The 16,272-nt window shown below is 37.0% G+C and overlaps 1 protein-coding gene across 1 annotated transcript; it reads left to right on the top strand.

Moving 5' to 3' along the window:
• Positions 1 to 11,749: 11,749 nt before the first annotated feature.
• pde6ga (phosphodiesterase 6G, cGMP-specific, rod, gamma, paralog a) lies at positions 11,750 to 15,202 on the top strand. Its single transcript, XM_052131413.1, has 4 exons — positions 11,750 to 11,812; positions 13,511 to 13,728; positions 13,871 to 13,911; positions 14,271 to 15,202. Exons 2-4 carry the CDS (start codon positions 13,586 to 13,588, stop codon positions 14,345 to 14,347), a joined length of 261 nt encoding a protein of 86 aa, XP_051987373.1. The 5' UTR covers positions 11,750 to 11,812; positions 13,511 to 13,585; the 3' UTR covers positions 14,348 to 15,202.
• The last annotated feature ends 1,070 nt before the right edge of the window (positions 15,203 to 16,272 follow it).

Below are 16,272 nucleotides of genomic sequence, written 5' to 3'. Positions count from 1 at the left end.
CTTCTCCGACACAACGTGGAGAGAGCAACAGAAGGGGAACATGCAGATGAGTAAACAGTAAACATGCAGATGAGTAAACAGTCCTCATGTCATAAAGTGTGACAGAGCTGCAGGTTTCTGAATTTATCCTGATGTTTGATCACTGCGATGAAAATCTTTTACAGAAAAACATTTTTTGAATCAGTTTGGTAGAAAGGGAACAGAAATATCTGCAACACAATATAAATCTATACACAAACATGTCTAACTGTAAATACAAATACAAACAAAAGAAACTTAAAACAATGTATTTATTCTCACATGTTAAGTTGTGATCTCTCTGATATCTGCAATGTTTTGATTGTTGTGTTCATGTTTATCCTGCTTTTATTATCCTTTATGTCTGTCACCTGTGTTAAGTTATTCTCTTGTTGTTGTAACTCTTAGTGTTGTTTTGATTTAGTGATTTATCTAATTAATGTCTCCATGAGGTGTTTTATTATTGTTGTTGTTACACATCATTAAAGCAGAATAATCTTTTTAACAGTGAACGTGACTCTGAATCCTGATTCAGCTCATCCACGTCTCACTGTGTCTGATGACGGGAAACAAGTGAGAGACGGAAACACACGATCAACAGAAGTGAACAGAGGAAAAGAGCAAAGTGACAAGTTTGATAAATATCTTGCCGTCCTGGGAAAGGAAGGATTCTCCTCAGGGTGTTTTTACTTTGAGGTGCAGGTGATGGGGAATACTAAGTGGGATTTAGGAGTCGCCAGAGAATCCATTAACAGGAAGGGGAGTATTTATCTGAATCCTGAGATGGGATACTGGACTGTGCAGCTGAGATATGGGATATATTGGGCTTGTGATTCTCAACCTGTCTCTCTTTCCCTGAGTGTGGAGCCGCAGAGGGTGGGTGTGTTTGTGGATTATGAGGAGGGTCTGGTCTCCTTTTATGATGTGGAGGACAGGTCTCATATCTACTCTTTCACTGGTCAGTATTTCAGTGAGAAACTCTGTCCATTTGTTTGTTTAGGTTATTATCGGAATGTAAACCCTGCACCACTGATCATCTGTAATGATTTCTAATGAGATTAATTTACAGATGAATGTATTTACAACAGCAAAGATGACAAAATTAAAAGATTATTCACTCTCAGACATAAATACACTGTTTAAAGTACAAATCTGCCATTGGATTATTTACCCTTATTTTGGTGCCATATGTGTTTGAACAAAAACAAAAAGGTAATTTTTCTTCCCCCTCAGAGGAACAAAAATATAATTGTACATTTAAAGGTACACAAAAGATATTTAGGGTACAATTTTGTACCCAAAATGAGTAATACATTTTATCAATCATGATATTGATTGGACATGAATAACAAGATTTGAATGAATAACAAATCTTTAAAATGCAAAACAAATGAATACATTAAATAAAGCAAATAAAATGAGTACATCAAATAAAAATAGAAAAAATGTTGAAGTAAATATCTTGTATTAACTGAAACTAAGATTAAGTCTAATGCTAAAATCTCAATCAAGACGAAGTAAAATAAACTGTGGAGAGGTCACGAGGTCTGAGAGTGAAGCAGAAAGCCCAAGAGAGAGTTGAGCAGATATTATATTATAATTTATAGCCCAAAACATGCATGTCATATTCCCTTAAACAGATCAGATGTTTTGTCTGGATTCCACTGATGTTAGTAATTATCTCTTATCACAAAATAATGATTAAAAATGTCCGTTTGTTTCTTCAAGGTGCAACAATAGACCTTACACATATAGAAGAACTGTAATGACCCTGTGGTGTTTTGTGTGTGTAACATTGTAGTTTTCTATCTGTGTTTGTGTGTTGTGAGCTACTTCCTGATTGGCTGCTATTCAAGTATAGAAGATGATCTGCAAGTATGTGCAGAATTAGCAGCAATAATAAAAGGCATTTTGTTGTGGCTTGCTTGTGTTTCACAAATGTGTTCAGTTTCATTGACTATTTCAGTGAACACTTCTGGAGATGCCACTAGGTGGCGACAAATGAGCGTCTTAAGTGCAATGAGTGAGTCATTGAATCATTTTGATGGTCATGACCAAAATCTGGCAAGAGACTTTATAGTATTTAAGCATTATAAGAACAAAGCAGATCTTTAATTTCCGTTCAGTTTTGTGAAATGTTGTGAAATGAGTATCAATAATTTCCATGATTTCTCCATTCTTAAAAATTGCATGTCAATCTACTGACTTCATTAGACAAGAACAAAGCAGATCTACTGTATCATTTTCTTACAGTATTCAGAAAGACTGCAGGATTTAATCTCAGGGCACGCACAGAAATCAAACAATGTTACATTTTCTCTTCACAGCTTACAGTTCATTGAGTTGCAGTTGTTTGTATCGTGATAAATACATGAAGTGTGACAATAAAATATATTTTAATATCATAAGCATTAAAGTCAGAGCACAAATGATGAGGAGACAGATGTTCACCTTAATCACTGTGTATTGATGGTAGATGAATGGACCACAGATGTAAATTCAGTGATGTACATAAGGATGGTTTTGGAGTCTGAAAACAAGAAATACAATAAAGGCAATGAATAAACTGAATATATACACAATAACAGGCATTCATTGTTACATAAGGAATCCAAAATATTCTTAATTCACTTGAGGGACATTTCTGTGCCAAATATATCGTCCAATAAACAGAAACAAGGTATTTTACAGGATAACATGAGCGATTAGTGGGTGTTAATAACATACAATTGCCATGTATGAATAACATCATATCTAACATGAAAAACATTCCAGCAAACATGAATCTAATCACTCGTTTGGGGTGATAACAGTTTAACAAATTAACATTGTGTCATCAAGACATCATGAATAACCAGTAACAATGATTTGCATATTAATAAAGAATGAATCATCACACTTTAAACATTATTAGCGATCTATTTACTATTTATTGATAGATTACTGTTAACACAAATATTATAAAAAAGACTTACTTTGAGGTCAATTACTAACATCTGGATGTTACATTTGCATCAATCATCAGAACAAACAGGAATAAACATCTTTTCAGATTCTCACACAGACACAGCCGATAGCAGCTGCTCAACTAACTATAAAGCTCACTGCGGGACTGTTACCATGGCTACGATTTCAGAATAAAAGTCCATATCAAAGGAGCCTTTATAACAATTAATTATTTTCATCTATTTAATAAAGGAAGTGTTTACAAGATATTTAAAATAGTCCTCTTATATTTTCCTGAATTGCTTCAAAATTGTTTAGAATAATTTCCAGACACGGCTGGTCCAAAATAATCAAAGTATATTTGATATTTTATTAGTGTTGCCCTTTTAGTGTCACATGGCATCACTCAATCTGGATTGGTGGCATATGATTTGTGGCCAATGTGTATTTTAATAATAATAATAATCTGTATACTTTATATACTCTAGGGGTGTAACAGTATGAGATGTTCACGGTATGATAACGTCACAAAAAATACCCCAGTGTTACTAATATTATTTACAGTTTCATATTTAGTTATACAATTAGTTACATTTTGACTTTTAACTACTTACGTAAAAATACTTGAAAATGAAAATCAGTTCTGTTCCTCAGGTCGAGGTTCAGAGTTGTTTTGAGTGACAGGCATCAATCATTTGGACATACAGTATGATGCTGACATTTACACGTTTACATTTATGAGAGAGAAATTAAACGTACTTTTAAGCATCTCTTCAGCATGAAACAGTTCAAATGGGGCAGTTTTCAGGGTGCGTTGCCCAGTGTCAAGTTTCAACACATTCAAAATATACAGTATAAAGGATATTAAAATCAATAAATGTATATTTTTTACAGTCTGTTGTATTAGTATTTATTTACTTTAGATACAAGTTTCTATATATTGTTATTTACACAGGGCAAATATACGATTTATCAAATCTTGTTTTATTACGTTTCGGTTTAATTTATTACAGCTGACAGATACACGAGCCAACAAGAGGCTTGTTTGAGATGCGCCTTGCCTCGCCTGAAATGTAGGTGAGAGTAGGCGGCTGCAGTGAGGGGAGGAGTGAAAAAAGTGCAGGCAAGCCGGACACTTCCTGAATCTCGCTGTGTTGTGGACTGCAAACGTCAGCAATGGAAGAGATCGCGTTCGCGTTCTTTATCGCAGACGAAGTGGATGCAATTGAAATACCACTGTTTTTACACGAAGATGGTTATGATGAGGAGAATCACCGAGGGTGAACAGTGCTCATTACTTAAAATGGCTTATTCAGTAAATGGTAGGGATATAAATCTAGAGTGGTATATGTTGCAACTTGCATCTAATGAAATTTATGTCGTGTAAAAAATAATAAAAAATCCCCATGATCATTTTAAATGTTATTATGGTTAAAAAAAAAATGCCTTACCTTGTTTCTGTTCTGCATTTCTCACTTGTTGCATATTTTTTATCTGTAAAAAGGAATTTCAATCAATAAAATAAAATTAATTCCATCATCAAGCAACCAATTTTTTATTTTTTTTTTACTCACCATTCTTTATTGTCTCAGCAATTTCTTTGCTTACTGTTAATGTTATTGCTCCCTGGGAGTCTGATAGTGTTAATAACACATTCTCCATCTTGCTACAATTGTTAACTTTGTGGGTGCCTTTTATAATCAAAGCCATAATGAGAAATGATTAGCATACAGATGCTGCACTAAATTTACATTGTTATCCCTAATTATGGGATAAACATTTCAGAGTGGGATATGGCACAGCTGATTAACCTAATGATGTGTATCCTACTTCATGGATAGTTTACAAATACAAATAAGAAAAACAAATATTTGGTTGAACTATCCCTTTTTTACATGAAAAATATTCTATATAAACATATTACACAATTGTTTGTCACCTTAATGTAAGTTTGAATTTCATGTTTAATGATTAGGAAAAGTGTGTACAACTAATTATTATTCAAAAATAATATGAAACAAAAACACATTCTAAATTATGAAATTAGCATGTGTGGGTTGTGTTTACTGCACTCCAGGAATAAGACATACCCAGATAAAGATATCAGATAAAAACACACAAACATGAGGCCTAATTGTAAAACCGTCACATTAGATGTGTGTATGCATGTATTGATGGATTGACTAATTTATTTAATGGCATAATGTGGTACAAAAATGTCAATGTACAAAATTAACACAAGCATACAATACAATAAAGAGAAAATTACAACAAACAGGACTTCAAAATAAGAAAATAAAAATAAAAGGGTAAATAAAGCACATGTACTAATTACTAATAAAGTACTATAGAAAAAGTAAATAGTATTAGGCTATAGGTAATGGACTTTAGAATTAAGGGAAAAAATATCAGCTGACAATCGCAGCCAATGAGCATTAAGTTGTGTCGTCAGCAAGTCGTTTCCCATCATGCTTTTGATCAGCGCAGTCGGTGGAGAGCAACTGCGCGCGACTGCAGAATCCGACACGTGCGCCTTGCGCTCGCGAGAGTTTTTTGACATACGTCAGCATGACATCAGAGCAAGGCGGACCGCTCTCGGACACATTTCTAACCGGCATGCATTACGCGCTGATCACCGGTGATCGGTTCTGCGCAGATTTTGCTCATCTCAAACAAGCCTAAGGTTTGAACATCAACCATAAAAAGATCAAACTGAAACTGAAGGCTTTTTAACACTTCTGTGACATTTGAAGACTGTTGATTGGATAAATAAAGGTAAACGTCATATAATGCGACTATGCATTATTTACGAAGATCTTACGACCTACTAGTTAAGACTGAAGAACAGTTGGTGCAACCAAATCAAATCAAATTAAGTCGTCATTTTTATTTGTATAGCGCCTTTCACAAATATTTCTTTTTTTTAATGCTGTAACAAAACTTTGTTCTGTTGTTCCATTTGTTCCTGTTTTAATAAAACTTTTAAAGCCTGTTGTGTAGTTGTATTGTCATTTTGTTTAGTCTTTCCCTAAAGACTATGACCCAAAAAAATGTGTTTGTATGGTAAAAATCACAAAAAATCTTTCATATTTAAATAGTGTCTTAACTTGGTAACTTTATGGTAATACAATTACAGACATGCGACGTCGAGACTACGTTGTCAGATGGTAAGTCATGAAATTACCAAAACGTCACGTAACTGGGACGTAGTTGGTTATTTTGTTACCTTAGGAGACCGTACTGACGACGTTGTCAGTTGGTAATTTGATGGTAATAAAATTACTGACATGCGACGTCGAGACTACGTTGTCAGTTGGTAAGTCATGAAATTACCAAAAAGTACGACTAGATTACGTAACTGCGACGTCGTGTGTTAGCTGGGACACATCGTTTCAAAGCAGCTTTACAGAAGATCAGCATTAACAGACGATAAAACTGTCTATAATGTCGATGAGTCATCATTGTGTAATTAGATAAAATACGATTTTTAATTGATTGTCGGAATTGAGTAGAAGGAAATTTCTGGCCATCCAATTTTTTATTTCATTGATACACTCTGCTAGTTTGGAGAATTGTGAAATCTCATCAGGTTTTGAAGAAATATAAAGTTGTGTATCATCAGCATAATAGTGGAAACTTATTCCATGATTCCTGATAATATCTCCCAGCGGAAGCATATATAAGGAGAAGGCCCTAAAACTGATCAATGTGGCACTACATACTTTACTTTTGTTTGGTTTGACAATTCCTCATTTACATGTGGTAAATGTGGTAGCGGTCTCCTGAATAGGACTTAAACCATGCTAATGCAACTCCACAAGTCTCCGGCTCTCAAGAGCGACCCCTAGTGTCACTTCATTGACACACCGTCTCTTTTGACTTAATTTGAAAGCACATCTCCCACCCCCCATCCTCACTACATTCTATAGAGGGACTATTGAGAGCATCCTGAGCAGCTGCATCACTGCCTGGTTTGGGACTTGCACCGTTTCGGACCGCAAAGCCCTGCAGAGGATAGTGAAGACAGCTGAGAAGATCATTGGGGTCTCTCTTCCCTCCATCAAAGACATTTACAAAAAACACTGTATCCGCAAAGCAACCAGCATTGTGGACGACCCCACACACCCCTCACACAAACTCTTTACCCTCCTGCCGTCTGGCAAGAGGTACCGAAGCATTTGGGCACTCATGGCCAGACTGTGTCACAGCTCCTTCCCCCAAGCCATCAGACTCCTCAATATACAGAGACTGGTTTGACACACACACACACGTGTCCTGAGTTGCACTTTAATTACTGTCAGCTACCTAAATAACTGCTATGTGCATAGAACACTATCTCATAGTATGTTATGTTTACGTTTTTAGAAACTGTCATCTTTTTGCACTACTGTGTACTGGTCGGCACTGCACTGTGTCTATTGTCCTGTTCATTGTCAGTAATTTGTTGTACTGTCCCGTACTTTGCACATGTTTGCACGTGCACTTTATATAGGTATATATAGGTATTTTTATATAGGTTTTTATTGCGTTGTGTTGTCTCATGTGGTCCTGTGTTGGTCCTTTGTTGTTTTTATGTAGCACCATGGTCCTGGAGGAACGTTGTCTCGTTTTGCTGTGTACTGTACTAACTGTATATGGTTGAAACGACAATAAAAACCACTTGACTTGACTTGACTTGACTTGACTCTTTCCCTCCATCAGGGGGGAAGATTTTTTTTTTTTAACTAGTGATATAATTATTTAGATTACATGAATTTGAATTGCTCTCATTAGCTTCGAAGTGAAAAAGAATAATTCAATTTCTTTTCCTGCTCATCTATACATGCAGAAATGCTAAAATAAACCAGCAGTCAGACATCACTCACCCTTTCAGTCATAGTGCTCGTTATTACAACAGGGAGCAGTGCTTTCTTGAGGAAATGACAGAAAAACACCATCTGGAGTTATTCACACCAAGTAATGACAAACCTAGACATGACATTACATGCATTATAACGGGCTTGCATTACCATTTTTACAGGTTTCTTTAAATTCAGAGTTGTTGAAACATTGATAATGATCATTAATCCTCATTAATAAATGATACCCATGAAAACTACCCATGGATTTACTGTAATAGATTTAAGTAATATTGTATTAACCATGTAGTGACTGTAGTGACCATGGCTGTAATAGACATGTTTTTCTTTTTCTTTATGAAAGTAACCAAGGTTTTGATACAATTAACCATGGTTTACTACAGCATTACTGTAGTATGCATATGGTAACATGGTTTTAGTAATAGTAACCATATAACAATATCTATGGTTCCCCGTCTGTCGCTCTCTCGATGTTGTGTCGGAGAAGCGACACTAGGGGTCTAGTGAATGCGGTAGAGTGCTCCCCACTTCAGACGGCCACAGGCGTTGTCTCGTGTGTCTGGGCAGTGATCACACCGAGGCTGCGTTTGTGGATGGTCGCAGCTCACTTTCAATAGGAGGCTATCTGGGGATGGCAGCGGGTGCAGCTCTGCCGGGTACAACAAGCCTGTTCCCCTCCTGGGACATCTCGGTAGTCCTCGCGGGCCTCTAGAGACCTCCCTTCGAGCCACTAGAATCAGTTGGACTCAGGGCCCTCTCTCTTAAGACTGCCCTGCTGATCGTGCTCACCTCCATCAAGAGGGTCGGGGATCTGCAAGCGTTCTCTGTCAGCGACACTTGCCTGGAGTTCGGTCCGGCAGACACATACGTGATTCTAAGACTGCGACTGGGCTACGTGCCCAATGTTCCTACCATGCCCTGCAAGCGCTACCCCGGGAGGAGGCAGACCCAGCCCCTTCGTTGCTGTGTCCGGTATGTGCTTCACGTACCTATCTGGACCGCACGCAGAGCTTTAGATGTTCTGAGCAGCTCTTTGTCTGCTTTGGGGGACAGTGGAAAGGGATCACTGTCTTGTGACCAGGACAGTGATATTTTCCAATGAGAAAACAGGCACATTTGTGTATTTTTGTTAACATAAAGTTAGAAAAAAACTACATATGAATCCAAATTAACATGTATTAATACTAAAGCAATACAAAAATGACTACAAAATATTTAGAGTCATTTTTCAAGATTTGTGATTGTACTATAAATCACTTTCACGAATCAGCCCCCAAATGTAGTCTCCCATCATGTTCTCGTTATACTGTCCTTGGTGGTGCTGCTCAAAATCCAGTATATCCTGATGGAAGTGCTTGCCTTGCTCTTCTTAGTACGCTCCGTGTTCTCCTTAAATTTATCAAGATGAGCATCAAATATATGGACTCTGAGGGACATCCTACAGCCCATTGTGCTGTAGCTCTTCACCAGAGTCTCAACCAGCTCCACATAGTTTTCAGCCTTATGATTGCCCAGGAAGCCCCGAACCACTGCGACAAAGTTGTTCCAAGATGCTTTCTCCTTACTAGTGGGCTTCTTGGGGAATTCAGTGCACTCCAGGATCTTCTTTATCTGTGGTCTGACGAAGACACCAGCTTTGACCTTTTCCTCAGACAGCTTTGGGAAGAAGTCTTGAAGGTACTTGAAGGCTGCCGACTCCTCATCTTGAGCTCTGACAAATTGTTTTATAAGGCCCAATTTGATGTGCAGTGGTGGCATCAGCACTTTCCGGGGATCCACCAGTGGATCCCACTTGATGTTGTTCCTCCCCACAGAGAACTCGGTCCGCTGTGGCCAGTCCCGCCTGTGGTAGTGCGCCTTGGTGTCCCTACTGTCCCAAAGGCGTCCCAAAAACCTTTTACAATTTTAAATATTATAAAATTTTAAATTGCAAAAAACATACAATTCTGAGTAATAATTGTCCATCTTACCTTCCAGAGGTTTTTTTTTTTTTTTTGCAGTGCTCGCAGGTAAAATGAGATGCCCAAGGTTTGTCTTGATCCCCGACAGGCATGACGAAATATACCTTGTAGGCCTCACACATCTTAGCAGATCCTTCCACGGAGTACTTTTTCTCTCTTGTCTTGATAAATTGGCCGCAGACATATCAAAATGCATCTGCCGGATGCTTGCAGCCTCTTGATGCCATCTCAGAAAAATGCAGATATGTATCCACTTAGGCAGCTGGAACTAAACTGAACTGGTGGGCTTAAGGCCCCTGTATTTATTCTACTATTTATATTACTGGAAAGTTCTAGAAAGTTCTAGAAGTTACTCCAAGTTTGCTCGGCACTAAATCTATCTGGAATGTTCTGGAAAATAGGTATATTTCAACTGGTGTGGATTACAATTTTACTGTTGCACTATTCAAATGGCCTTTTGATTCATTTGCATTGAAACTCTTGTCTTTATTGATTTTTCCAGAATATCACTCTAAAAACATGCAATAAAAATGATTGGCTCACTGGCTGAGTGAGTTTAAGAAGGACTCACATGGATACTTTTTCTCACATGGCCTTTAGATTTCTGGGGCCACGTGAATCAGGAAATATAGCCACTGCTCTTGTCCTATACTCAAAACAAGGACAAATATTTCTCAGACTAGTCATAAAACTCAATAAATAATGTTTTTAATATAAATATATTATAGAAGCAGATGTGAGATAGAAACATAAACATAAATGTCTTGAGTTACTGTTGTGAGGTAGTGTTGCTCAGATTGGAGAGGCATGTTAATCCATTCTCTGAATGAATGGAGATGTTCAGATTAACTCACAGACTGCTGATCACACTGAACTGACGGCTCACATCACACGGGGGACACCTGGATGGGCTATTCAGAAAAAAGTGTTGCATAAGTAGAGCATGAAGTTCAGGATGACCACTTAGGCTTGTCATGTGTGTGCATACTCTACGTGAGCTGCTTATATTTCTAAGACTTCATAAACAAAATCATTGATCATCACATTTATCTGGAATATTCTGATGCATGGTCACAAATCCTGTCAGCATATATGTTTGCTTCGGCCATATTTCAAACAAAGTCGATCAATAAAAATAAAAATAAATCTATTAACTTGAGCCCATGCATAATGCGTCTTCTTTTCTTTTCAGATGACATGACCCATATTATAATTTTGTTATAAATATTTTCTAGTCAGCTACTTATTTTGTTTGGGGTGGTAGGTGCTCATCCTGGAAGGTGTTTCAAGATTTGGACAAATTAAGAACAAATATGTTTAGGCAAAAAAGGAATACAAAATATTTCTAATAAAGATTCTGCTCTAATTTGTTAGGGCACTAATCAATAAGCAAATGTGTAGCATCATGTCAACTCCTTGGTACTAAAGTTCAGTTCTCGGGATGCTCTTTGGTGCATTGCCAAATCTGGATAACATGGATCATAAGGCTTTGCACAAACTTGTCCAATTCCAGTGCATGCTGTCACTAAATAAATCTGCAATTCATCTTTCCAGTACAATTATTATGCTGATAATATGCTTATAATTAGGTATTTTTCACTAGTGGTCTCAGACTTTTATTGACCCCAATGTATATAAAAATGTAAAAGAAAAGAAAATGTATGAACTCAACAAACAGAACCAAGATCAAAATACAACAGAACTGGACATTAAGAAGCAACAATCTAATAAAAGTCTCATATTGAAACATTTGTGTTTAATTTAATACTGCATAATCTATGGAAAACAAACAGGATTAACCCCATACAATATCTGTACATGTGAGTACATGTGAGGCCGCAGTTACCTTTTAAGGGTTGATGACAGTGACACTGTTTTGGAAAGAGGAGGGGCAGCTGTGGGCAGGTTCAGTATAATCCCCTTATGCTGATCAGATCTATATAAGAGTTGAAGCTTATGTTTATTGATAGAGAGCAGTTTTCTGATCACCTCAACCTTATACAGACTCAGAGAAATCCAGACAAGCAGGTGAGCAATTCTGATTTTAAACATCTGGGATAGAAAGTTCATTTGTAACTGTCGTCGTTATGGAAAAGGTGTCATAATTCAGGTAGATAGAGGTTAAGGTAAATACTCAAATTAGATGAATTCCATATGTTTGCATGTACTTTATGAGTATGTATTATACAGTGGCCACAAAAAAAGTATTTGGACACTTACGCCACACTTAAAAATGTCTGAATGGTGTTGCATTAGTTGAAATCAAACCAAGTGGAATTTATTTTACAGAAAGATAGCACAAGCAGATTTTTCAAAGAAATTGAGACTCTTTGTGGTTGTCAAACATTGATAGAACATTTATGTGCTTTAGTTAATGTGCTGAACTCACCTGTGTGAACTTGGAGGGAACTGGCTTCATAGAACATCTACTAAAAATCACACTGACACCATTAAAGCTCCAGCATCATTTCGTACAGATGTCAACTGGTTGTAGAGTTTTGTTTCTAATGCAATGGCATTCATACTGTATATCTTAAGTGTGGATTCAGAGGTTAAATATGTTTTGAGGTTACTGTGATAGGCTGAATATCAATGATTAATGGTTGTCTCTTCAGTATATTTCAATTTCAAACAGCATGTTTTGAAATGGGTATAACAGGGTAAAGTTTGTGGGAAGTTTACACTATTTCCTCCGTTACACCATGAGAATATTTTAGTACCTGGACATTAAGCACAAAGAATAAATCCTTATGCACATTAGCTGATGTTCAAAAACAAATTCTACTTATTGTGCATTAACCTTCATCTAATGAGATTAATCAGAAACCCTCAGGACAGCAGATTGAAGGGGGCGACATCATTATAAGAAGGATTAAAGGAGTCTAGTTCATTACCTCAAGCACTGAGTCTGGACACTGACCGCTCAGGGATTTATCATTATTAAGGCTGATGATTTATAATGTTAAATCAGTGAGATGAATAAAATTAAAAACAACGTGTTAAAAAATTAAACACATTTAATCATGCCCCTATACTGTAAGAAGGAGCATTCGCCTTCATGTTATTACGGGTCAGCAGGGGGAAGTAAGCGCAACTCCAGCAGTGCAGCAAAGCGCAGCTGTATAGCAGACAGCACAAGATTGAGATGCCTCCTTGCGCTCAAACACAGCGGGATGCAATGCAACTTCAAATGTAGGGTTCTCAAAACGTATTTTTTACAAGTTTAAAACTAAATTGAACTTGACACAGTGTGTAAAAACTCAGTATTTAACACTTCAAAAGCGTCCGACGCATATGTACATACACGTCCTTTGAAAAGTCCTTATAAGAAGTCTTCCTCGGACAGATTGACAAATTGCAAAAGAACTGTAGCCCAATGAAAGGCTCATGTTTAATAAAATGGCAATATAACTTTATATTGCTTTCTAAAGACACTTATGTATTGGCTAAACTCGTCTGCCACAATAATGTAACATATTTTAATTATCTGAATTATTATATTTATTATGTATATAATTATTTAAGTATTTGCAATTATTTTATTTTGATAAATAAGTTCTATTTCAATTAGGAGGTTAAAAAAAAATCAAAAGACCATACAAAAAAGCATAAATATTTATACAAGTGATATCTACCAGTTTATGTAGTTTCTGAACTACCGGTTCTACTGGTTCTGTCTCAACTCAGCAACTTTTGTTATCTTGTTCTTCCCTTAATCTCCTACAGATCAATACATCAAATCTAATCAGTGTCCAGGACCTGCTATTGGCTTCCACAGGCTCTTGAGCAAATCAGCTCTCTATGGACGCCTTAAAGCCTAAAGCGAGCAGTAAGGTTGCCACACGGGCCACAGCACCCACCAGTCCCCACAAGGGCCCACCCAGGTTCAAACAGAGGTCAACACGGCAGTTCAAGAGCAAACCCCCCAAGAGAGGTGTCATTGGGTAAACTATTTTGAGTGGTTTTTATTGCTGTTGGACAGATTTAACATTGCTCAAATAGATTAAACTGTATCGATATGTCAGATAATATTGAAAAATATCCCACAATGTTGGTCAAATTATTATTGTAAATTTTGTTTTTTAGATTTGGCGAAGAAATTCCTGGAATGGAGGGCTTGGGAACAGGTGCGTACAACTTTTGAGCCAAAAACTATATTTAGTATAGACAGAGGGATACAAAAGTCCACAGTGAAAACCTGGAATTCAAATCGAATTTAAACCCATGAATAAACAGATTGTTTTATAATTTAGGGAAATTTTAAACAATTAAGCATTATGATGTAAAAAGCATAAGAAATATTTAAGATTCTCAAATATTCTCAAATAATGCCGGATAAGAGGTAATCATTAGGATCATAATTTTTTTGTTCGTGCCAGCTTGAAAGCATCTACATTAAAGTAGAAAAAGTAATTAAATTGAAAAATAGAAGAATTTTGAGACGATGTGCATATGGATTGTGTGTTCATATTGTTCTCTCTCATAGACTTTAATGTGATCTGTCCATGGGAGGCTTTTAGTCATCTGGAGTTGCATGAACTCGCCCAGTACGGCATCATATGAGGTCACTTCCTCGTTCCACACCTCCCACTACACACATCGATTGCAGATTATCTTTAAATCATCATCAGCCGATAGATGACAACATCCCACACCTTAATATGTCATTTAAATATTCATGTATAACAATGTCTTCAGTTTATCTTTGGTAGAAGTTTGGTTAGTACTCTTCAAATAATGATTCAAAATAAAGTTTCTTGTACAACTACATCTGTCGCCAATTTCAAAGAGCTAGTTCACGCAAAACTGAAAATTTTGACTTTATTAACTCACCCACATGTCGTTTCAATCCTGAATGAAAGAATAGGTTCAGAACAACATGAGGGTAAATAATGAAAGAATTTTCATTTTTGGGTAAACTATTGCTGCATAGTGCATCTACACCAGCGGTAAAGGTAACCCGGATACTTGGACTCACCAACTATCCTTTTAAATTTCCATCATTATTTCATACTTTTTGTATTGTTACTTAATTATTATGAGTATTAGCATTGTCATATTGACTTGCTTTTTTCAAGCTTTTATTTCCATGTTACACTGCAAACATTAATGTACAAAGTGTGGCAGCAGTTGAACTGTAGAATCTTTTTTTATTATGGATGTTTATGTTTTCATTTTGTCAAGCTGCCAAGTTATGTCTTGTACAAAGTTTGTTTGGGTGCTGTGGGGTCTCAGCGTCTGCTCATGGGGCGAGTACTGGGAGCAGCTCTCTGCGAATTTGGTCGGTTTATTGGCCTTATGATGCCGGAGAACTGTACAAGATTGAGTTGATATGCAAGACCTGATCTGACTCAATTCCCAGCAGAACAGAATGAGTTTGAATATTTAATAAAGCTTGATAATTTTCATACTTTTTAACAGACTGCCGAGTGGTTCCTCAACTTCTGGTCAAACGCATATTGAGACATACAGTATATTCTGTGCTAAATGCAGTCTAAAGGCCCAAATATACCTCATGCAAGTGCATCAATGCAGATGCTTTTAGCTACACAAGCTTGGTTTTGTGCCTTGCTATGAAATGCATCATTGCATTTTGAAATGTGTCAGAGAGTGCAGTTCAGAGCACAAGTACATGTTCCATTCTCAAGTGGTGCTATGGCGAACATTAGTGAACTGTCCGCTCCTACAGTACATTTTCCCTTTCAAGTCAACAACATGAATGAGCAACAGTCTGAAGAGATTATTGCTATGTTTTGGCCTTCAGACTGCAATTCATAACCCAGTTCAAGTACACGTTGCATTCTCATTTTGCCATAAGGATTGAAATAGCGGACTTTATTGTGAGCTGTCCGCTTCTTCAAGTCAACTATTGTCATGGTGGAGCAAGAGTTCAAAGAGAATATTAAGTTAAGTTAATATTAAGTCAATATAATTATAGCAACTTATCTGAATAACAACAAATCCAGTTTAATGGCACAGTCTTGAGTTACTGAAGTCTGTTTCCGCCACAGTAACATTATTTTCTGCATTCAAGCATGTATGGCCACATACTCCAGGCCACAATTCAAATAACAAGTATGTGTTGCATTCTTAAATGTTGCCACAAGGGACACTATAGTGGACATCATTCATAAACCAACACAAGTATGTGTTGCATACTTAAATGTTGCCACAAGGGACACTATAGTGGACATTATTGTGAATCTTCAGCTTTTACAGTTATGCACTTATATAGTACCTTTTTGACCTTAACAGTATTCAAAGCACTTTACACTGTGACTCATTCACACACATTTATACACTAATGGCAGTAGAGCTGACATGCAAGGCACTAGCTTGCCATTGGGAGCAACTTGGGGTTCAGTGCCTTGCCCAATAAAACTATCACTTCAGCATGTGGATCCATGTGGGCCAGGATTTGAACCACCAACCCTGTTATTAGTGGCCGACCCTCTCTACCAACCGAGCCACAGCTGCCCCTATGTTTA

This window comes from Xyrauchen texanus, chromosome 8 (genome assembly GCF_025860055.1).
Source record: "Xyrauchen texanus isolate HMW12.3.18 chromosome 8, RBS_HiC_50CHRs, whole genome shotgun sequence".
Lineage (NCBI taxonomy): Eukaryota > Metazoa > Chordata > Actinopteri > Cypriniformes > Catostomidae > Xyrauchen > Xyrauchen texanus.
Note: the sequence above shows the minus strand (reverse complement) of the source record. Positions and strands in the feature narration are given on the sequence as shown.

Bases quoted from the DNA above. Each gene is read 5' to 3' on its own strand.
- pde6ga (XM_052131413.1), top strand. From the start codon at position 13,586: ATGGACGCCTTAAAGCCTAAAGCGAGCAGTAAGGTTGCCACACGGGCC. The intron at 13,729-13,870 runs GTAAACTATTTT...TTTGTTTTTTAG, and splicing joins CCCAAGAGAGGTGTCATTGG to ATTTGGCGAAGAAATTCCTG. The intron at 13,912-14,270 runs GTGCGTACAACT...TCTCTCTCATAG, and splicing joins AATGGAGGGCTTGGGAACAG to ACTTTAATGTGATCTGTCCA.